Here is a 23,777-nt window from a genome sequence, read left to right on the forward strand (position 1 = left end):
TTTATTTACATTAAAGTGAATAAAACAAATGAAACCTTAAGTAATTAAAATGCATTTAACTTAAATTTTGGTATTTAAATAATTTTTACTAAAAAAAAATACATACACTAATAGTAAGTAGTTTAAGTAGTGCAAAAATAAGTATTAGTAAGTAGTTTAAGTAGTGCAAAAATAACTTGAGGAAATGTAACGTCCACTTCCTTTCACACTAAAGCCACATCATCTGCAGTCAATATGAATCTGTCAAAATAAGGCACGAGCATTACCAACAAATGCAAAACAACAATCATTACTCAACTGTAGCAATAGAATTTGCACATTTTCTATACTTCACAATTTTCATCACTTTAGTTCACAATATACAACAGTTCGCTACGGTCCTCGAATCTGAGCTGCTTTCCAAGAGTGATATTTAGTGTAACAGCACTGAGATGTAACGTAGTTTGTATCGCTCTGCTGGTTTGAGTTCATGGCGTTGATATTTATTGCATATAGAACTGTTGTATAATAGCAACATCACACTTTTGACAGCTGTAATTACTTGCGGATGATTCACAGCCGTGCTTATATTCAGTACAACATCACTCTTGCTTATATGAATTGAACGCCTGTCTGCTAGAACACCTCTCAGGAGTGAAAAGTCAGGGCAAGAGTATGGTTTTGGTCTCTATTGCCTAGTGTGTGGGGTTAAAAGAAAACAGGACACAAATAAGCTAGGTCATTGGGTAGAGGTTTTCTTGGAGACCATACAGCTGTACATACATCACAAATGTAAAGGGTTAGTTCACCCAAAAATGTCTGGCATTAAGTACTCACCCTCATGTCTTTCTAAACCTGTAATACGTTCGTTTAACTTCGGAACACAGATTAAGATATTTGATGAAATCCGAGAGCTCTCTGACCCCTCCAAAGACAGCAGTTTAATTACCACTTTTATTAAGGTCCAGAAAGGTACTAAAGTCATTTTTAAAATAGTCCAAGTGACTACAGTGGTTCAACCTTAATTTTATGAAGCGACGAGAATACGTTTTGTGCGCAAAAACAAAAACAATGACTTTATTCAACAATTTCTTCTTTTTCCAGTTATTCTCCTAAGCTGTTCACGTAGTAAGCACAGTGCAGCGCTTCCATGTTCTACGTCCGAATGACGACGATGTGTGCATGTGATGCTGACGCAGGAGCCGGCAAATAATGAGTCGGCGTTCGGAGGTAGAACATGGAAGCACTGCACTGTGTTTACTACATGAACAGTGTAGGAGATTGACAGAAAAAAGAAGAAAATGTTGAATAAAGTCATTTTTTTTTGTTTTGTTTTAGCCATAGGTTATAAAAATGAATGGATGATGCAAATTCACTCTCTTTCATTGTAGTAACTGAAGCCGCCAATGTGCCAATATGGCGCTGACATCTTGAGTCTTGAGTCTGCGCAGTAGTGAGCATGAAGTGGAGCCGCGATACTCAGCCACACTCAGAACAAATCATTATGTCAGTGTGAAATAAACAGTTATAGAAATGTAGCAATTAAAGTTAAAGCTCCAATCACCTTGCGAAGATCCTGAAAAAAGTCTTTTGGTGCCTCAGTGACACTTCACTGTCAATCTCAGCTGTCAATCATGACATCATACCCCCGTTTTATACCATCAAATAACGAACTAAAACCAAACTGTTTTAAAGAACGAACACTTGAACTAACACCAGCGTGATAAAAACAGCCTGATGTTTAATTTGATTGTTTAGTTTTTCTCATGTCCCATTACATTTCTTGGAGAGGGCGGGATTTATGACCTATACTGCTTCCAGCCACCTGGGGGCGATCAAGATGCTTTGGCTTCACTTTTCAGGACTTGTGTGGCACGCTTGGTTTTTTGCGACCATATTCTTGTCACTTCATAACATTAAAGGGTTAGTTCACCCAAAAATTATGTCATTAATGACTCACCCTCATGTTGTTCCACACCCGTAAGACCTCTTTTCATCTTCGGAACACAGTTTAAGATATTTTAGATTTAGTCCGAGAGCTTTCAGTCCCTCCATTGAAAATGTATGTACGGTGTACTGTCCATGTCCATAAAGGTAATAAAAACATCATCAAAGTAGTCCATGTGACATCAGTGGGTTTTTGAAGCATCTTATATAGATTTTGGTCCAAAAATAATAAAAAATGCGACTTTATTCAGCATTGTATTCTCTTTCGGAATCCTTTCCATTGAATTGATTCCATTGAATTGATTCCATTGAATCCTTTCATCTGTCGGCGTTGGTAATGCACTTTTACGTTGTTGTTTTTGGCGATTAGGACATCCGCGACTTGCAAACTTACGCACCATTTTAAAAAATAGCTTGAATACAGCGTGCGTCTCCCTCAGACTGTAAACGAAACTCTGGCGCACCAGATAACACGTCAGCAGCGTCTTACGTCAGCAGTGCGCTGCGGTTCACTGAACCCGAGTCGTGAACCCGGATGAACAAAAGACCCGGAAGAGAAGACAATGCTGAATAAAGTCGTAGTTTTTGTTATTTTTGGACCAAAATGTATTTTAGATGCTTCAAAAACTTCTAACTAACCCACTGATGTCACATGGACTACTTTGATGATGTTTTTATTACCTTTATCGACATGGACAGTATACCGTACATACATTTTCAATGGATGGACAGAAAGCTCTCGGACTAAATCTAAAATATCTTAAATTGTGTTCCAAAGATGAACGGAGGTCTTACGGGTTTGGAACGACATGAGGGTGAGTCATTAATGACATAATTTTCATTTTTGGGTGAACTAACCCTTTAAGGTTGAACCACTGTAGTCACATGGACTATTTTTACGATGTTTTTACTACCTTTCTGTGCCTTGAAATTGGTAATTAAATTGCTGCCTATGGAGGAGACAGAGAGCTCTCGGATTTCATCAAAAAATATCTTAATTTGTGTTCCGAAGATTAACGAAGGTCTTACGGGTTTTGTAATTAATGACAGAATTTTCATTTTTGGGTGAACTAACCCTTTAAGCAAACCAGCAATAAACAAAGACAAATTAAGAAAGAGAGATGTGTTCTTCACATACAGTTGTATTTTCCCCCCCATCTTTTACTATATATTTAACGTTAATAACTTACTAAAGCACAGCGAACTTTGTTTTGGTAGAGTGCAGTAATATAGGTCAGAGAATAAACTCGGTGACCACGGTTACTGCCATCAGGACATTGACCAGTAAATCGGCTGATAGTGATTACGTCACAGACAAAGGTGACTGTCCAAAACACTATTATCAATGTATACAACTCTCAAGCAGCATGACAGAGGCATGCTAACAGCGCCTATGAGTGTCAGCGGGCCTGTGTGTAGGTTTATGTGTGTGTGCGGAGTTCAGTGACTGGTTTGTTTGTATGGGGCAGAGGGGTATTGGCCTTGTGCCCAGTGTCAGCCAGTCCTCTCACAAACAGTCACGCTACAATGGGGAAGATTTGTGTGTGAGAAAGAGAAAATACGAAGACATAGTAGACATAAGCGTAGTAACATTTTCCACATAAACACAGTGGCCAAATAATATTATCACATACTATTATCTGAGTAATACATTCCACTCTATATGTATGCCTGAAGATTATCCTACACATGTCATACACCAGCATGAAACAGAAAGACACTAAAGAGTAGATGAAAAAAATCAGTGGTCATGGAATGTTTGAGAAAAGAGAGGGAAAATGGGTGGGAAGGGGAAACTGTTCAAGTCAGGCGAGTAAAAATAGAACAAGAGTCATTCTATGGAGAGGAGGGGAGGAGGGAGTTGTGAAAGTTGAGAAAACAGGGCCTCGCTCGCTGTATGTGGGAAGATGGTAATGGAATGACAGAAAAGGAGAGACAAAAAAATCTGCAAACTGACTACGAAATAAGGACTGATGATGGAAAATTTTTTAGAGATTATGTGGGCACACATATTTACAGTCTGAACTGATGTACTGACACCCATGCACATCAAACTGAAGTAAGAATGGGTTATCAAGAGACATGTCTCCTCTATATAACAATGTCAGAGCAATGGGAGGGGCTACTCATTCTCAGCCACTGAGCTTGCGCTGAGCTCCTGGCAACAGCCAATAATGTGAGGCCGAGACCTTCCAGCTCAGACTATGATTATAGTAAACAAGTTGTTAACTCTTTCCTTGCCGATTCCAGCGAGAATGACTCGCAACAAAATATGACATCACTCACTACTTATTAATTTAATAATATGGACATATCTAAATACATGAAAATGCCAGTAAAATATAAAAAAATAAGCAGTTATTCCGCTGTGAGTGACAGTTCTCACAAACAGAGATGGGTGAAGCTGATTGAGGGTTAATAGTGTAAACCCAGTGCTACAAAACCTTTCTTTTCCTCCTATCCAATCATTGTTTTTATGTGATTAAAAAACAATCTAAAAAAGCCCACTCCCTGTTTCCATGGCAACAGCTTTATGGGTACTGTTACTCATGCCACTTTGGTGACCACTGACCATGGCATCTCCACACACACACACACACACACACACACACTGCCCTTTTGTAAGATATTTATATCACTGCTGCCATCTGCCAGTACCAGCATTCCAGCTATTTTTCCAAAAGACATATGGAGGGGGAAAGAAATGAAAACGGTGGCTAACCAAAAATCCACCATGTTGGATTTCTGTATTTGTATCTGTTGATTCACTTACATACTCATAACATTTTTAACACAGCTAGGAGCGTCTGATAGAATCTGGTGCAGTTCCATGAAATGCACCACAGATTTAAAAAAGGTAGCTATGAAACTGTATGCAGGTACGTTTCTTGACTGCTTGTAATGGCACACTCTTCTCACATGGGGGCAGCACTGTTCTATGGAAAAAAGCGATGGGGATCACAGCTTTGGCAGACACAGAACTGAGTGAAGGAGAGATTACAGCCAGAGACGGGGGCTTTTATGTGAATGTATGTGCAAGAGTCTTACGAGAATACATTTTTAGATCCTATGATCTCCCTTGAGATATAACATAGAAATCAAACATTCAGTGAATACTAACATGCACCTTAAAATCTAGAATATGAGAAAAAATGGCACAAAATATAGTAATGAAAAAATATTGTATAACTTGCTGACTATATATGCTATGATTTATATAAATATATACATGTTTGTGTTGTCAAGGAGAAACCTACAAAAAAGGAATGGCTGGCATTCCCGGGAAAACTCTATGATCAGAGAAAAAACAGCGAGACTTCTGCACTGCACCAGAGAGAGAGAGAAAGATAGAGAGCGAGAAATAGGTGAGGAAACAGAGTAGAAAAGGCCGACATAAATAAGTGGGTGAAAAGGAAAAAATAAAGAGAATTAAATTGACATTGTGAGTACAGCAATGTTGAAAAGGGAGACACTGTTCTACCATATTAGTGATAAACATTGCAGAGTTAGACTATACGACAGATGGCGACTCAAAACTCTGCACATAAATGGAAGAGATCCTGTTCTACACGGTACCTCTCGGAAATGCTGTATTAAATACGGACAAAATTATACTATAGCCCAGAATAAAAACACAGTCTACAATACATGTAATTAAAGTGATGAGAGTTGAAGTTTTGCTGTATATATTTATACTGTCTCTTTATCAGTTTAAAATTCGCAACATAAATCTGATGTTTACAGTAACTGCTCTCAGTGTTATAGTACAGTTTTACAGATTTTAGGGGAAAAAATAGGGATGGAAAAAGGCACGTATATTGTTAATTGTTTGTGACGGCATCTGTGTTTGCAGAGAGTGTGGATTAAATGATAATGTTAATGTTTGGGGTCTTTGTCATGGTAAATGACAATTGAGAACAAACTTGCAATTCTTGTGTTCAGTCAATCAAATACATTGATATAAAGATATATTTATTATATTCAAACGTTTAACTTTTAACCTTTAAGCTAATGTACATTATCAACAATAACTCAAAAATATGATCTGTTCACTCATGATGCAGTGATGGGTTGGTAAATTGTATAAGAGTATTTTTTCAAATTGAAAATAGTTTTTTTCAGTTGTGAAGTAAATCGGCTAAAAACAGCAAAACAGCTTTGCACTTTTGGGGAAAATAACAGTAATTGTATATAACTGATTAGGACAACGCAAACATCCACATCCTAAACATCCACATTCACTCGCTATGTAAACACATCTGAAATAAGAACACACACACACACACACAGATTTTACTTAGCTAAATATGGAACTAGACTTATATTGTTTTTATACAGCTAGTTATAAATACGATTATAAATACTATAACCTAACCCTAATCTTAACAGAAAACTTTCTGCATTTTTTCAATTATTTTTCACTTTATTTTTTTACAGACTTTTGCAAATGACAATGTACTAAAAAGAGGTTTGGGAGGTTTTGTCAGATTTAGCTCACATCTGTGTTGTCCCCAAAATATGGTTAAATACGTACAAACACAAACACACACACACACACACACACACACACACACACACACACACACACACACACAGGTTTGATTTTGTGAATTGTGAGGACATTCCATAGGCGTAATGGTTTTTAAACTGTACAAACTGTATTTTCTATCGCCCTACACCAACCCTACCCCTAAACCTACTCATCACAGGAAACTGTGCACATTTTTACTTTCTCACAAAATCTCATTCTGTTTGATTTATAAGCCTTTTGAAAAATGGGGACATGGGGTAATGTCCTCATAATTCACCCTCTCCTTGAAATACCTATGTCATACCCATGTCATTATACAAATTTGTGTCCTGATATGTCAAAAAAAAAAAAAAAAACGCACACACACACACACACACACACACACACACACACACACACACACACACACACACACACACACACACACACAGGTTTCCATGTTTAATGTTGACTTTCCATAGACATAATGATTTTTATACTGTACAAACTGTACACAGAAAACTTTATGCATTTTTATATTTAAAAAAAAATAAATTAGTATGATTTATAAGCAGTTTTCCTCATGGGTACCAAAAAATATCCCCACTAGATAAAAAATTTCTGATATTACTATACTTGTGGGGCCATTTTGTCCCCATAACATAGGGTTTACCAGGACCACACACACAGCAGATAACAAAAGTAAAAATTATCTAAAATGAAAAAAACAAAACAAACTTAAAAAGTCAAACATACTTTGAATAATAACAATGATTTTTTTTTAAATGTATGAATTAGAAAGTTTGCCAATTATCATAAACATTGGCTGCATTGCAAAATGTAATTTATATACTGATCAGCTGAAGAAAAAAAACCTATTTAGTATATTCTGTTTAATTTTGCATAAGATATTAATAATTACAATTTTCAGAACAATATTTATAATTTAAGGCTTATAATACTTTGTTAACCTCAGGGGTTAGCTACCATTAATACAGCAATACAAAAATAAAGGCAAATAAACTTTTGGGCAGATTCTATGAATTTAGGGATTATTTTTCTTTTCAGCCGGTCTGCAATTTTGTTATACAGACTGCGTGTGTTGTCTCTCTGTGTTAAAGTCCTTCTCATGAGCCTGCGTGTCAAGGCAGGCCTACAAGATCAGGCCTAAATCTTTACAAAGGCCCTCTTGTCATTTCACAACACACACTCCCTTTCCTTCTATCACACCATACACACTCTTGATCACAGCTTAAACACCAGACATAATTTTTTATCACACTAGCATACAAGCCACATAAAACAACTTTCACCTAATTAACACACACTGTTATGTATGTAACTGTCATTCTGTAGCACACACATACATGGCACATACACAACTGAACACGTGTAACTAATTCATAAACACTTCAGTTCAGCCTTTGTCTGTTTCAATTCAGTTTTCTGTCATTTTACTTCGCTTTCTCTTTTTTCCATGTAACATGTAATGACCATTTTTTGAATACTGTGCTAAAAACAGCACTGCAAGAGCAACGACTAGTGCAACATCTAATCGAACACCACTATTACAGCAGCTGATGATTATAACCACACTGCAAAATCCAAGACCCAGAATACAATTACCTGCTTTTCATGCCAAAGCATTCATTCCTGAAAGAAACAGACACCGTAGTTCTGAGCTCAATTTTAAGAGACAATATATATTAATCTAGAAATACAGAATCCTGAAATATTTTCAAACCAAAACGAGTATTTATTTAAAAGAAATATAGTTCTCTGTAATATTTTTTTTCTATTTACAAGCACTGAAACTGAGTAACTGAGAAATCATACTTTTGATGTGCCATTAATTTTAGAATACATTAATTAAAAATGAAAAAAATAATGTTTGAATAAGTGTTTTGTCCTTGTGTTCCATCTATAGTTTTTTCTATGCAATTTGAGAATCTGAAATACAGTTGTGAAAATAAAGACTAAAGAGCATTTCAAAGGTGCTAAAGTAAAACAAATGCATAATTTAGGGAAAGAGTATGTGTCTGAATTTACAAATGGAGACTGTTGGTTAAAATTTCAGAAAATTACATTAAAGTTACATTAAATTACTTTTGAACTAATTACACTAATCCTGTAGCAGAGAAAGAGTCAACCATATCAGGATTTCAGCATAGCATAGGCCTGAATGTAAAAGTTTGTAAAAAAAAAAAAAAAAAAAAAAAAAAAAAAGATAAAAGCAAAAAAATAAAAATAAATAAAATACCCAGACCAGCAGCTATGTGTGAAAAGATTTCATGGCAAAATGAGACCAAGATAGAGTCTTTCAGCCAGATTTCAAAGCAATATATGTGGTGCAAAAATCGAACAATTAAAAAGATACCATGTGAGGAATGGTGATTGCAGATGAACTGCTTTTCATCAGCAGAAACTAAGCCTCATGTTAAAATGTGGTTGGTGAACAATACAAGAAAATGAAAAAACTACAAAATAATGTGAACATTTTTTAAAAACTGAAGCAGGATGCTCTTTATGCAAACATATTTGAAGCATATTTCTTTTAAATAAAAATGTTAATAAAACAAAATACGTTTTAAATGTAATTTTCAGTGCTTTCAAATAAAAATATCAAAAAGAAAAATATTTTTTATATTACATTTGTAATTCAGTAAAATGAGAAAACCAGTTAATGCCAATAAGCACTAATATCCTCTTTTAAAAAATATCCTTATTATTCAAAAAATGTTTTGTCATTACAGGTTTCTCTCAACTAATTTCCAAACCATCTCTGCTAACAAAATCTGAAAAGCTTTAACCAGGAACTAAAGAAACATTAATATTACAACACAAATTAAATTTAGAAATATATTATGTAAGGAATAATTTACCATTAGTATAGCCAGTCATTTTCAGGAAAAAAAAAAAACTGAGTGCTGAAATTATTTTTTATATAAAAGCAATAGTTTGTGGACTACCAGTCACCTATAGGACAATAATCAGTTATAAAATGTAATGGTCATCATACATTTTGCAGAATGTGATGAGTAACTACTCAGAATCCAAAAGTATAGAGAGTGCCATGTTTTATACTGAGCTGGATAAGAATGAATGTTTTACAATATAATAATATTTTTTGTCACACACAGTATTATATTGATCTTATCCCACAGCATTGGTGAATGCTTGTTGAATGTGGATTGTTTATAAGGTCTGATTGGTTTTGATTTTGAGATGTTGATTAATCTTCAATAACTGCAGTATTTTCAATAACCCAAAAATTCTGTCATCTTTTACTCACCCTTTTATCATTCTAAATCTGTATGACTTTCTTTCTTCTGCAGAACACAAGATATTTTGAAGAATGTTGGTAACCAAACAATTTTGGTTATCACTGACCTCCATTTTATGGACAATTTTATGGACATTTTTTTTTTTTTTTTTCTACAGAAGAAGGAAAGTAATACAGGTTTGGAACAACATAAGGGTTAGCAAATAATGACAGAATTTACATTTTTGAGTGAACTCTCTGTAAGTTACTGAAAAAAATACTGCAGTTATTGAAGATTAATCAACAACTCAAACTCCAAACCAATCAGACCTTTTAACCAATCAGAACCAAGCATTCACCAATGCTGTGGTATAAGTAAGCAATAAGGTACGAGAGGCTGTGCTGTATCGTGAATAAGTCACGGCTGAAGGGCGTTGTTAGGCATGACGCGAAGCGGAGTGCCTGCAACCTGTTCAGCCATGACTTTTTCACGATACAGCACTAGCTTTGAGTACCTTATTGCTTTTATAAAACGGTTACCACACAATACAAATATTAAAGCCAAAAATATGTATTAATGCAACTTTCATGAAGTAAACTTTCAATAAAAGCCTTCCTTCCGCCAGAAAAATAGTCTCTGACCGTGAACAGCAACAGAAGTTACATTATTACGCCATTAGATGACTGCAAAGACTGTCTTTAAGAGTGTGTCAGTCAGTAGTGAAGACTTTTACATTGAAAAGACTGAATTGTTGTGAACACGGAACAAGACGCAACTGACATGCTTTGACTAGTGCTGTCAGTCATGGGAAAACCCCTTAACTGTTAAAAGGACAAGATAATACATTGGACATTTAAACAGATTTTTTATTATGAACATAGGACTGACCTGAAGGAAAATGCTAAATCTGAATGCAGGTAATTAACTCACTCACTCGATCTCTTTCTCACAATACTCTTCTACATAATACAGTAAGATTCAATGAACAGTATCAATTGAGAACATACAGTTTACGTTGCTTAGAGTGGTTGCTAAGGGTGTTGTGTAGTGATACACAACTGTTGGGTGAAGCGGTCATAGCCATGTTTTATTGTGAATAAAACACAGCCACTGACCAATCAGAATCAAGGACAGGAACTAACTGTTTTATAAGATCAATGTAATACTGTGTGTGACAAAAAAATTACTTCAATAAAAAACAATAAGTAAAATAGTTTTGCTACTGAAAAGTTACATAACTTCAAGAAGAGCAATGTTAAATCTTTGCCACTACATTAATTTAATGATCTAAATCTGTTTTGTGTGGATAGACAAAAGTTGTTAAATAATGGTGTATCTTTATTCTCTAAATACTTTCTATTTTAAATTTTCATTGAATCAGTTTGACATGGCATTTTCGCATGTGTTATTATGTAACTGAAGCAAAACAACATCTGCCCAGGGAATAACAACTTAAACTTTGGTGTTACCATTAAACGTAAATATTGAATTCTCTTACCAGTTCCAGGTCGGCCCATTATGATGTCTTTGCATGGCACAGGATGCAAGGTCTCTGTGGGAAGTATGAGCGGCAGCAGGGCAGTAGGAGCAGGATGACAAGGGACAGGCTGCTGCAGCGTCACTGGGGCACTCTTATCTTGTCCCCCTCCATCACCCGCACCAATGAGACCAGGCCCTGGGACAGGGCTAGGCACTGATATGCAGGCTAAAGTGGCGCTGGATTGCGTAGGTAGACCTGCAGGGGTTGGGTTTGGAATGGAAGAGGTAGTAGACACTAGAACAAGAGTTGAGGTGGGATTCTGCAGTAAGACAGATCCATTAGTGGAAGCAGCGTTAATTGGAACAGGAACCTGTAGTCCTGTCTCTGGATGTACACCAGTTTGGCTATTTTCTGTGGAATTGGTCCTGTCCACCGCTGCAACTCTAGCCAGTGGGAGTTCTGTAAACTTTATTAAAGGAACCTCAGGATTTCTCACTATTACTGGAGAGTCTCTCAAAGGCTGCTGGGACACTGTAGATTGTGAACCTGATTCTAAGCTTAGGGGAGAAGCTGGTGGGGAAGAGGCAGTGGTTGAAGGCAGTCTTTGGGGGTGTGTGACAGTAGTGGTCTGAGGAGAGATAATGCAGAGATTTGTTACAAGGGAAGAGTCACGACAGCTTTGTTCCTGATCAGGTTTGGCATATTCCTGTGACAATGGAGTTGGGGGAGGTGGGGCATCCGTCCTGCGTTTGCCTGGGCTCATAGGTACAGTGAAGGTTAGACTGGTGTGGAAGGATGGCACAATACCAGACAAGTGTCTGTCTTTCTCCCTCTCTGTGCCTCCTGTTCCATGTTTTGGGACACCACTGTTGGTACCACTTGGGTGTTTGTGGCGGCGAGGAGGCAAGACTGGAGAGGCAGTAATAGGACTGAAATTTGCAGGGTGAAAGCCAAAAAGTGGTGATGCTGATGGGGAAGGTGTAGGTGAGAATGGGGACTGATTTGAAATTGGTGAGTATGAGGGTGTTACAGACCTTGAGCCCAGAGATACCAGCATAGTTGCAGCCTCACATTCATCAAAGTCAAAACGAGAGTAATCTTGAGAAATCAGTGATGGCAAGCCAAGACGTGGGCGAGAGTCAGTACCTCGGCTGCTTGTCTCACTACTGTCACGAGAAGTCTCATCCCAATCAAATTCACTGCTAGCACGACCCCGCAGATCTGAAGGGGTCACGGTCCCTGAGCTACTCTCTCCACCTCCTCCACTCCCTCTCTCTCCCACTGCTCCCTCCATTTCTTTGGTACGCATGGAGAGGTGACGAGAACAGTAGCCACGACGTTGGGACTCTTTCATGCAGCCTTCTCGTGAGCACAGACGCCGCCACTGCTTTCCATTGAACTTCTTACGGATTCCATTAGGTGTACAAACAACATCGCCTTTCTTGTATTTCTGTTGGGCAGCTGACAAAGGTGTCCTTGATCTTGAGGAAGAAGCAGAAGAAGAGGCAGAACTCCCTGGTATTGGGGTGGAGGTCTGTGAAGGTGTAGGAGTCTTTTCTAGAGGTGTCAGAGAACCCCTAGAGCTGGGGGAAGGAGGCACAGAGGGTGGCATAGGGTGAGAGATCCCTCCATCAGACCCTAAAATTGCAGGTGAAGGGGTTGGCTGTGGACTTCCTAAAGATGTCCCAGAGATGCCTCGCACCACTGTAATGGGACTTGGATACCCAGGAGGTTTGGAGAAAATTTGTCTGTGCTGATTAGGTGCACATGTTTTTGGTCCCCCTGAGACTAAGTGTCCTCCACCATCTCTGAGTGGTGCCATGTTAAGCCGCAAAACCTCCATGTCCACCTCTGGAGTCTGCAATTGCTTTCTCTCATGTTCTCTTTCTCTAACTCTTGCCCTATTCCCAGTTCCCTCATCCTCCGTCCTAGCTGCTAAAGTAAACATATTGTTTGCTACCATCACAACTGCTGGTGAAGTGGAAGATGAAAGATGTGTGCTTCCATAGTGATGAACCCCTGTGTGTGGGGATGGAAATCTGCAGTTGTCCCTGGGAGTACTTGCAGTTACCAAATCCATTCCCTCACTTAACTGACATAGTTCCCTCTCCACTTCTATCTCCTCTCTGTGCTCTCTCTCCTCTCGTTCTTTCTCTCTCATAACCCCATCCCATGGCGGAACAAGGAGACGCAAGTTCTGGCGGGCAACGCATACAGTCTGTGTACTTGATGTCTGTTGCGTCTCCTCATTGCTACACCTCTCCTTCTTCTGGTCCAACTCCTCCTGCAAAAGCACCATGTAGGGGCAAGCTGAATGAGAGTCTACCTGAGCAACCACACCTTCTCTGTAGCACTCCCTATCATTATCTCCTCCATAAGGCACACAAACACGCGTCCCAACCTCCACAAGTTCATTTCCTGGGGGTGGGGCGTCTAAAATGAGGTCAATGGGTTGGTGTGGACGACTTACTAAAGTATGAAATGGATATGAGAGCAGTGTCCCCTCCCCATTAATCTGCAACTCTACATTCAGCTGCTCTCTACTGGACCCACGCACCACACCACAAATAAATACACATTCCTTGATCAGCTTCTTGTCTTCCTTTAAAGTTCTTCTTGGTCGTCTACGTGCTAGCACCCTTTGGTTTTTCAGTCCTTTAGCTAGTGCTTCTGCTATTGTTGCAGACCCTCTCTGCTCAGTTTGTGTGTGATTGGGGGACAGGAGGACAGACAGGGTTGAATTGTTGGACAGGTTGAATCTTCTTACGTGGTTACCTGTATTTAGCTGCACACAAGAGGGCTCAGGTACTTCCAGATCCACTGAATGTTCACTGGCTGTGTCTGTGGATGATGAGCGCACAGAATTTGGGGCTTGCTCCCCATATCCATCTATTTCCACTCCTTGGATCACCTTTTCTCTTTCAGAAGGCATCTCACTTTTCAACATATCACCCTTAGTTCTATCTCCTTTTGGAGCTTCTGTGCTTGCTATTTTACCTATTTCTCTCCTACTATTCTCACTATTGTCCAGATCAGAATCTGCTTTAACCAAATCATCTCTGACCACGGGAGTAGTGCTCTGAGAAATTGAGTTGTGTGGAGAACATAGATGATTGCTGTGATTGCTATGAAGAGCGAGTTGGGCTACAGGGATCGAACTGATGGGAGATGTACTGGAAGCTTGATGTTCATACATGTATTTCTTCTTGGGCACCCTGGCTTTGAAAGTGGCTGTTTTTCGACTGGAGGGTGTGGTGGAAGTGTGGTTGGCACTGAAAGAGTTGCTTTTATTTAAACTGTTGGCTGTATTATTTGTGTTTTGTGTATTGCTAGGAGCGCTGTTTGCATGTTGGTTGCTACCTTTACTGTTTGTGCTAGTAAAGTCTTGTGTGTTTGTGTTACAGATGTCTGTGCTATTACTGTGTAAATTTTCATGTGCGTTGCTGGCTATCTTGATTGAGTCTGTATTATCTGTTAAATTGTTAGCGTTAATGTTCCTGGGGCTTTTTGCTTTATTCAGAATTACTGCATTTTCTTCAGATTTGGATGTTTCCATTGTCCTTTCTCTTATTTGCTTATTTAACCCCTCACTGTTTGATATGTTGCTACTGTTGATATGCTTGTCCTGAGAGCTATCTTCTTTGGATGGAGTGTATTTCTGATGTGAAGGTGCAGGTGGTGTTGTTTGTGAATGTCCTTCAGGCTTGCCCCCTCGTTTTCTTGCTCCTTTTGCTCTTGTCGATAAAGGAGAGCGTCCTCTCTGTTTCTTTGGTGGCCTCATCTTTTTTAGTTTGGCAACTATTTCTTTCCCCCCCTTTGGTCTTATTTCTCTTCTCCCGTTTAATTGGCTCTTTTGAGGTTTCTTCTCACAACAACCTGTAACAAGAAGGAAAGGAGTCAGGGAGAGAGAGATAAAGAAACATTTATTTTTTGTCAGTTCAGAGTGATTGGGAAGATACTGCTTCAAGTGTATGAATGTGACCAAATAAGTAAAAGTAGTGCTATTTACACAAAAAGGTAAAAGACATCAAGTCATCTAATGTCTACATTTAGGCAGATTTTTTAGATAAGATTAGAATTATTTAAATAGAATACAGAGTATAAAGCTACAGCAAAACAGCAGACTGTGGGTGTGCTAAATAATAACAAAAGCAAGCTTCACATGCAACAAAGAATTTAAAAAAGAATATGCACAATGCACACTCTCCAGTACACTAAGAACTTTTCTAAAAAATGAGGCTGGATGATCAAAGTGTATTCATGTACTTTGATTTTGATTTTATTAATCAATTTAAACATAATGATTGAAGGACACACAGAAAGTCACATTGGGTGAAAGTCACATTTCAATTAGTGCCATTATGAATGACAAACATTTTATGGCAATTTTAGACTTGATGCATTGTGATAGACACGTGACCTCTATAGTGTGCAGAAAAGATATTAAGTCTTTCTAGATATCTTGCTTATTTTACTTTTCTATTCTGAAACAGTGCTGTAAATTTCCGAGTCATATTGGGAAACACTTAAAAAGTATTTATAATGTTGTTTTATTTTATGCTAAATTTTTAGATGATGGTCAGTGTTATAGCTTTTTTTTTTTTTCTTTTTAAATTCGAGGTTATAGCTTTCCATTGAAGACAAAAATATGTTTCAGTTTTTCATATATAGAATTTTATCAAATGCATATTAAATAATAACAAATGTATAATTTGGACATTTAAAGAATATTCATCCACTGCCACCACTGTCAGGGACAAATATCTGTTTTTGATTTTGGTACACTGTGGATTTTCCGAGTAGCATGTATTAGCTGACACACTAAAAAACCTAAAATTCTTGTCAAAAACAAAACACTGTTGACTTTTTAAATAAATAGTCAATAAATAAAGTAAAAACTATAATGTTTTTCATTTGAAAATAAAAGTTTCATACAAAACACATTCTACACAATATGAAAAAATAATTAAATTATGTGTCCATATTTGTTCCACCCATTTATTAAATATAGTAGCATTAAAAATTCATCAAAATATGTAAAATGATTTTTAATATTTTTTTTTTTTTATTACACACAGTCACATTTAAAATAACATGTGACCATCTCAAAAATCTTGAAAATAAATGAAAATAAATCCACCATTAAAATGACTGAATTTTATCCCAACTTCCAAAATCAAGATAACCAGATTTGATGGCATATGATGGCAGTTTAAGCCCTGGATTTTGCTGCATTGGGACAGAGGTTACTCTTATTCATGTTGGCTTGCAAAAACAAATTCTGCATATATGTCATATATTTTGAGTGTCTTCAAATTAAAAAATGATCAATATGACAGTATCAGCAGACCTGTATGCTTTCACAGTCTAAATAACGATAATTATAAATAATTTGTCAAGAGTGTTTCATATGGGATGTGAATATTGTAGTATGTCCTATAATGTGAAGATATGCCAAAATCAACAATCGATGTGCACATGCTGTGAGGGGGATCCATAGCACCCTTCTGCGTACTACAGACTGTGGGCGTCCCAGTGTGTGCGTGTGCTTCTTCTCCCATACCCACATGACATACTACACACACAAAACAGACATATTTAGCATCTGCTGTCACGCTGCAATACACAAACCTGGGGAAAATCAGGCTCAGAATTCAGCAAGAAAAAAACACAAGCATTCGCTCCTCTACACATAAAATGCATTTTATGGTCTTCCTTTACCAACCTGTCCTTATGCATTCGTACACACAAACACGTGTGTGAAATCACACTCCACTCAGTTTCTCACTCTCTCTACTATTCCACACTCCCACCCACTCACAAAAAATGTGCAAAGAGACACTCCCACACAAACAAAACACACACAGGATTTTCCTGTGAGAGATGGCTTTAAAAGGAAAATTGGGGAATTCTTTGAGTCATTCCAAGAGACACCCCACCCACTGTTCCTAGTGACCTTAAACTGTTTATTTGCAATGGAGAGAGATTTCCTTCCTCATCACTACATGGAATATTATACAGAAAACAATGTTATTAGGCTTAACTCAAAATTCAGGCTCACACTGATTATAAGCAACATATCTTTGAAAATTCAGATGGTGAAATTGTGAGAAAGTTGAAATGGTTATAGTTCAGACAGCATATTATATTGGGAAAATGTTTTTTCATTTTTTTTATATATATAAAAAAAAAATCTTTACTATTTTTTAATTACTTAAATGCACATATCAGAACACAATGTATGAGTCAGCATGGTATCAACTGTCAAACAATTAAGCCAAAATTCAGAGTAAATTCCACTATTATCAGCTTTTTTCCCTCTCCGCAGTGTAATTTTATATCATGGTTTCCCCTTGTATTCCCACTGATGAGGAGTCAGAAAGTCTTGGCAATGTTAAAACAATAAGGAATGTGTGAGTGTCCATGAGTAATCAGTGTATTTTTTGACAGGGAAGTCAAAAAGAAATAATGGTAAGCAAATAATGGCAAAAATACCTAAGAGCTGGACCTGATCCATAAACTAAGACAGCTCAAATGAAACACTGTAAGAAACTGTCAATTTAAAATAAAGTAATTAAGCCTATGTGGTAATAAACATATGACTCGTATACTACATGATCAATCTTCAAAAAGGAAGTTACCACAAATGTTTGCTGTGCTTACTGGCAACATCCCAATTTTACCTCAGAAGACTGCTTTATTATACATTTCAAAAACAATATTCACAATAAATTATATAATATCAAAGTCATGGTGTAAATCTGTGAAACAGTTCCTTGTGTACGACAAAATTACTTCTCCCAACTATGCATATCATTTTAATTAAAAGATATATTAAAACAAACATTGAGGGGATGCACAACATTCATGTTAATATTGTTGAGTGAAAAAGTGAAAGCATAACTGGAATATCCTAAGCAATAAAGCTATTGAATAGTGTAAGTATATGATAATCTTTTACACAATAAACTCTGAACATGCTGTGTCTCACTTGACCTTGGTCTATTAATATATAAGAGAAGTTGTTGTCCAACTGATGTAGAGCCAACGTGACCTCTTAAGTTTTACATATAATTTAGTATTGCAAACAGTTTTTCAACTTGTTTATGGCTGACAGAATTCTGCAAATTACACCAAGCACATGATCAGAAATTTATCACAGCAAACTGAAATATATCATGATCATATATATTCTTCTCAGCCGTGAAGCTTAAGCGTGTTGTTAAAGAGTGTTGCCATGATTGCATAAATTCAGAGATCCCTGCAGCTTCTAGAAATTCCTGCTCTGGAAACTGAAAACCCCATGGATGATGTCAAACTGCACAACCCACAATCTTGGAAACATGCAGCCTTGAGCAATCCACAAAATCACTATTTAGCCAAAGATTTACATCTTTTGAATTTGAACCACTGATAATTAGCAGGAAATTACTTTTGATAATTTAATCACTGTCATCTCAGGCCAATATTTTCCTTTGTTGGCATTTTACATAGAAGAAATTTTCTTTTTAAAATCTGCTGCTTTCAAAATATGTATTAACTAGATAAAATGTACATGCTGGACAACTTGCCAAGTTGAGAGTGAAACTAGAACTACAGTACCACGGCTGCAGCACTTCTCCAATAGTGAAATGTAGTTGCGTATCTATTTACTTGCTTTAAAAGCATTCAACTGTCAAAAAACTGGAGCAATAATAAAAGTTCCTTTCAAAATATATAGATATGCCAAAACTTCTAGATAAAAAATTGTTATATTCAGATCTACTCATTTCAAGGTAAATGGGGAGAAATACAGACTAATGAAGTAGTAACTGGAAGTAGTAATCCAAAAAGGATTTTAATTATATAGGACCTACTCTAAATAATACAGGAGTCATAAACAAAAAACTCTAACATGAGACCACAGCAATCTGTGATATCCATCTATATGTTTAATTACAAGTAGACAGGTTAACATATATTTTGAAAAGAATTAGGCTATATTACAAATGAGATATATAGACAAAAACATTCAGATATTTAATATGTGCAACAATAGCCATGCAAAACGACACGCACACACACTAGGCTAATCCTAGGTCCACTTCCTGTGACTGACAGCTCTGACTCTTATGTATGTGACTAGTACAGCTGGTCAAACGAAGTCTCAGCATTTTAAATATTAGCATGATACCTGTATTAAAGGTCTAACTAAAGCAAGAAAAACTCTGACGTCAGCCATATGACAGAAGTCCAATCCAAGCACACGCTTTGAGCGGAGTGTTTTCAGCTGAAACGTTGCTGAGTTATACGGGTCTATGTGAACATTGTTGTAAACCTGGCATCTTCATCCTCACGCCAACAACAAATGTATTCATCATTACCACCATAATCCACTTCAAAACAACAGAAACGCATACACACTTGACTTAAATTGATAAATGGACAAGATACTTTCAGCTGAGACAGAACTACTACCTTGATCCTAAAAGGTCAAATGATTTATTTCAGAATTAACAATGGATATTTCTCCGTTATAAGGCTCTACGAAGCCATTTGTTTTTTCTTCTCAATTATAGTCATTATTCAAAGAGGCTATACATTTATTAAGGTGAATCAAAAGAGCCAGAACATGTTTAAGTTCACCCAGATTAAAACATGATATTAAAAATGTAACATTGAGCTCTAAGACGCCATGATTAACAATGATTTTACACAATTATTCTATTTTTTTTTTAAATCTAAGCTTAGAATACTGTGCGTCACACACTAATGCCAAGCACAAACATGCAAGATCACACATACACACTCCTCACGGTGCACCAGTCGTCAATAGAGCAACTGTTTGTGTCAAAAAGACTTAAAATACAACCGTGCATCATCTATACACCGTTTGCCCTCAGGGGTCAATAAAGCACCTATCTATATATTCGAACTGATGTGCGACAGGGAAACAGAAAAGGGGGACACAGACTCGCACGCAGTGGTGATGCCCGTATGCCAGCCTGTCACACTACTCGGATTTAATTGAAGAATAAGTCTTACAGTGCATCGCTCCACCGCAGTGTTACGAAGCAAAATAAACATAAAAAATGTGGATTAGCAAATAAAAACAACTAAAACCACCCACGACAGTGCCATACACCACAACATGTGCAATTTTCAAGTCGACGATCTGCCCACTCCACAAAACACATTGCGTATCAACACTCATTTTGTGCTCATTCACAGATTGTTCTGCAAATGTGCATTCTGGGGCATTCAGGAGGATGCAGGGCTGCAGCAGTGCAGTGCCGTGCAGCTCAGGGGCATGCATGGGTGCTATGATTTCCTTCCTCCCAAAAAACATGACCATTTCCAACTGTATTACCTGCTTTATTTGGACTTTAAAGTGGGTCACCAAGGGGGTGTTACAGTCACACACATGAAACAGTAAAAACATGGAGAAACTCAAGAGACGACACACACAGGGGCTTCAGGGACACACGCCACGCTCTTTGAAAAATCAGCAGTCGAGCATTACAAAAAATACCCTGCAAAAGAGTTCAAACACTTTCAAATCAGTAGCTCAACATTGCCATTAAACATGTACCAAGTGCGCACTGTGTGGATGCTGAAGCAGTACATGTAGTGAGTGACGTAGAAGCAAGGCTGCCCAAAACAACATCCCATAAACACTCCACCACCATCAGTCAGACATGGAGGCATATCACTCATTTATCCACCATGACCCAAAGTGGGGAATGTCTCAGTGGCACACACCTACTATTACTAAAAGCGTACAAAGTGGCACACATGACCTGATGAAAAATGAATTGACGGATGGTGTTAATGCAGCCATCATTATGGACACACTCTTTAACAGCAGAGTGCATTATATTTGCGTGCATCCCTTAAGATGACAAAATCTCAGAGAAGCAGTGTAACATGAACCCACTTGTGTCAACACGACTCTATTCAAGGAGGCCCGTGAGGGCTGAATGGCACTTTTAAAATATTTAATACAATACTAATTGATTAAAAAACTGTTGTTCGGATTAAAGGCTGTTTTATAATTCTCAAAGGATGTATTCCGAAATGTACAGACTGTGAGGCAAGCCTCTGAAATATTGCACAACAATAAAAAAAAAGCGTACCGTCAGAGTGCGCACGAAAGCCGCCGGTGGTAGTACTAGTACTCGCAGCGCTTCGCAATGTCACGGCACGGGAGTAGTACTATGCCAAGGACTCCGCAACAGCTAAATTAGACAAACAGGGCCTTGTAAGAGAGTAAAAGAAAGATTTAAAATGTCTTCAAACACACTCGTACTTACATTCACACCACGCAAAGGTTGTTCATGTCAATATAAGGACGTACATGCAGCAAAAGTTGCAAATTATCCACCTTTACGAGCCGTCCTGGTAGTGAGGCGATGACAGCGCGTAGTAAGTCCGAGTAACAGTGTCGGTGACGGAGTGAACTGTTAATTTGTTTGTTTTTACATCGGCGCCGTGACGTTATTACTCGCTAGTACTGTAGGTAGTGCAGTCCTTCCTCGAGCGTAATCCTGCCAGTGCGTAACGCAGTGCACGAGAGCTCTGGGCAAGTTGCTCAAACTCATATGTCATTCAGTCAAAACAATTCGGAAATGAATAACTTACTAAATCAGTCAAAAGCTTGGTTTGAACGCTGTCTTTAAAACATTTGACGAAGTTTAACTCTGCATCCCCACCCCCTCCCGTCTTCTTGCTCTAGTCCTTCCTTGATATTTTAGTGAGCTGGTTTGTTCTCCATTTGTCTTTTGCACACAGCAGTCATGCGTAAAATACGGGTTGCCACTAATTTTAGCGGTAGGTTGCTTTGAGTAATAACTACTTACCAAAACAGCAGAAATACTTAAGAGGTAACCGATGAATTTACAGCAGATTGGCTCTGTCCTTTCGTCTGAAGTGGCGTGCAACGTCCATCCATGTCTTGTGTCTGTCGGGAATTTTACTTTATATCGGTCCTCCGTAAAACATCTTTGCCCCCCTCCCAACAGCAACTCAGACAGGGATTAAAAACTATATGAATCCCTTTTCCACTACAGTCACAAAATGGTGAATGAACCACTAACAGCTGGCCCGCCTGGCCAATCAGAGCGCACTGACAGATACAGTAACCTATGGATGTGACAGCACAAACTCTGAGGCGTTTCTCGCTGGCTTGTTCCGTTTGATTGACAGGAGCTGTGAGCCAATCGAAATGAGGCTAGATAGCGAGCCGGCGCTCGCTCCAAAAGTTACAGTATCCAATGAGAGCGCTGGGAACCATAGGAACAGGGTGTGGGCGGGCACAAGGGAGGTGCGCGAGAAGCGCTGGCCAATAACGCGATACGAGTCTTCGCTCCCTAAATAAAGGTCCGTGTTTACCACAAACGACAGCGCAACACATCACCCTAAAATCACTAAGAGTTATTAAACTCGTATTTTAAACTGTTTAAAAGCTAAACTAAACACATTGAGTCGTCTAGCAAGTTCTGAGGATGACATAGAAAGGGAAAACCACTAAACTGATTCGGTTAATCACAATAACGTTCCGCTTGCGCGGGTCTCTGGCTAGCCGTTTCACTTTCACACTACTATGATTGTGATGGACACTGTTGACGCTTTTTTTTCTACTCTGCCTCTCTTTTCTCTCAGCAACAGCCCCTCACCTCGTGCGCGAGAGCCAATCCTCGCGCCGTATTCCGCTGTCTCTAACGTATGTGCCGCGGAGCCCCGCCCCGTCCATACAACCCTTGCAGGATTCTGGGGGTGACGTCATCGTGCTGCTGTGCGATTGGCCGGAAGGGCCGCGTCGACGAGCCAATGATCAAACTCAGCGATGAAGTCATCAAGCATGTTGCCACCAGCTGGACGGTAGGGGCGTGGCCTGACGTACTCGCCTAACCCCACGCTTGATGCGTAGTAGGACAACATACTAGTGACTGATGAAAGTGACTTGAGTGTTTTAAAACACGTAGGAAAATTAGTACTGTTTTTTAATTAATTTCGTTGAAATACAAGTACAGTTTTTAATCTTTTTTTTCACACGTTGGTTCGGTTTAGTTAAATAGCATAGAGCACCATATTCACAAACATAGACGCTTTGAAGCGTACATCTACATTCACAGAATGAATGTTCGTTGTGATTCTCCTTCGAGAAGCAAAGAAGTGGTTACATAATCTCTGTTGTAGACAGAATCAAGTACTCTCAAGCGCCATCCTTAAATGTTAAAGCAATGTACAGCGACCTCTGTCGGTTTTATGTTGAAATGCATAAAACTATCAACGTACGTGCACGCGCCACGGTGTGGTAGAGGGATTGAAATAACTAAGGTAAAGTTACTGCACATTTTTCTACACATTTTCACTGATAAATAAAAAATAAAATAGATCATTCAAAATAAAAGCACTTTTTGTTTACTCAAATTTCTTAAAGTGCCATACAGCCTTATTAGCACTTCTTCTCCCCAGAGCGCTGCCCTTTGACCTGATCCCCACCATGATGATGACGACCCCTTTATTTTCGCTCTGCAATGCTGTCAATCAGCTGTCATACATCTATCCCTCTTCCCCACACTCCCACTGTGCCACGGGGAACCGCATTCCCTTTTTT

General features: G+C 38.2%; 1 protein-coding gene across 3 annotated transcripts in view; it reads right to left on the reverse strand.

Annotated features, from left to right (window-relative positions):
• The window catches only part of cicb (capicua transcriptional repressor b), a 47,941-nt gene extending 25,103 nt beyond the window's left edge, over positions 1-22,838 (reverse strand). The window contains exons 1-2 of one of the 3 annotated variants that reach the window (XM_048151939.1): positions 22,018-22,838; positions 11,198-15,055 (exon numbers count right to left, since the gene is read on the reverse strand). In XM_048151939.1, the coding sequence (XP_048007896.1) occupies positions 11,198-14,960 (3,763 nt within the window). In that variant the 5' untranslated portion in view covers positions 14,961-15,055; positions 22,018-22,838. Of the gene's footprint in view, positions 1-11,197; positions 15,056-21,471; positions 21,868-22,017 lie in introns of those variants that run through there. The other 2 variants (XM_048151941.1, XM_048151940.1) reach the window with 2 other exon arrangements.
• Positions 22,839-23,777: the final 939 nt, after the last annotated feature.

The sequence above is a fragment of the Megalobrama amblycephala genome, linkage group LG13 (genome assembly GCF_018812025.1).
Source record: "Megalobrama amblycephala isolate DHTTF-2021 linkage group LG13, ASM1881202v1, whole genome shotgun sequence".
In the NCBI taxonomy this organism is placed as follows: Eukaryota; Metazoa; Chordata; class Actinopteri; order Cypriniformes; family Xenocyprididae; genus Megalobrama; species Megalobrama amblycephala.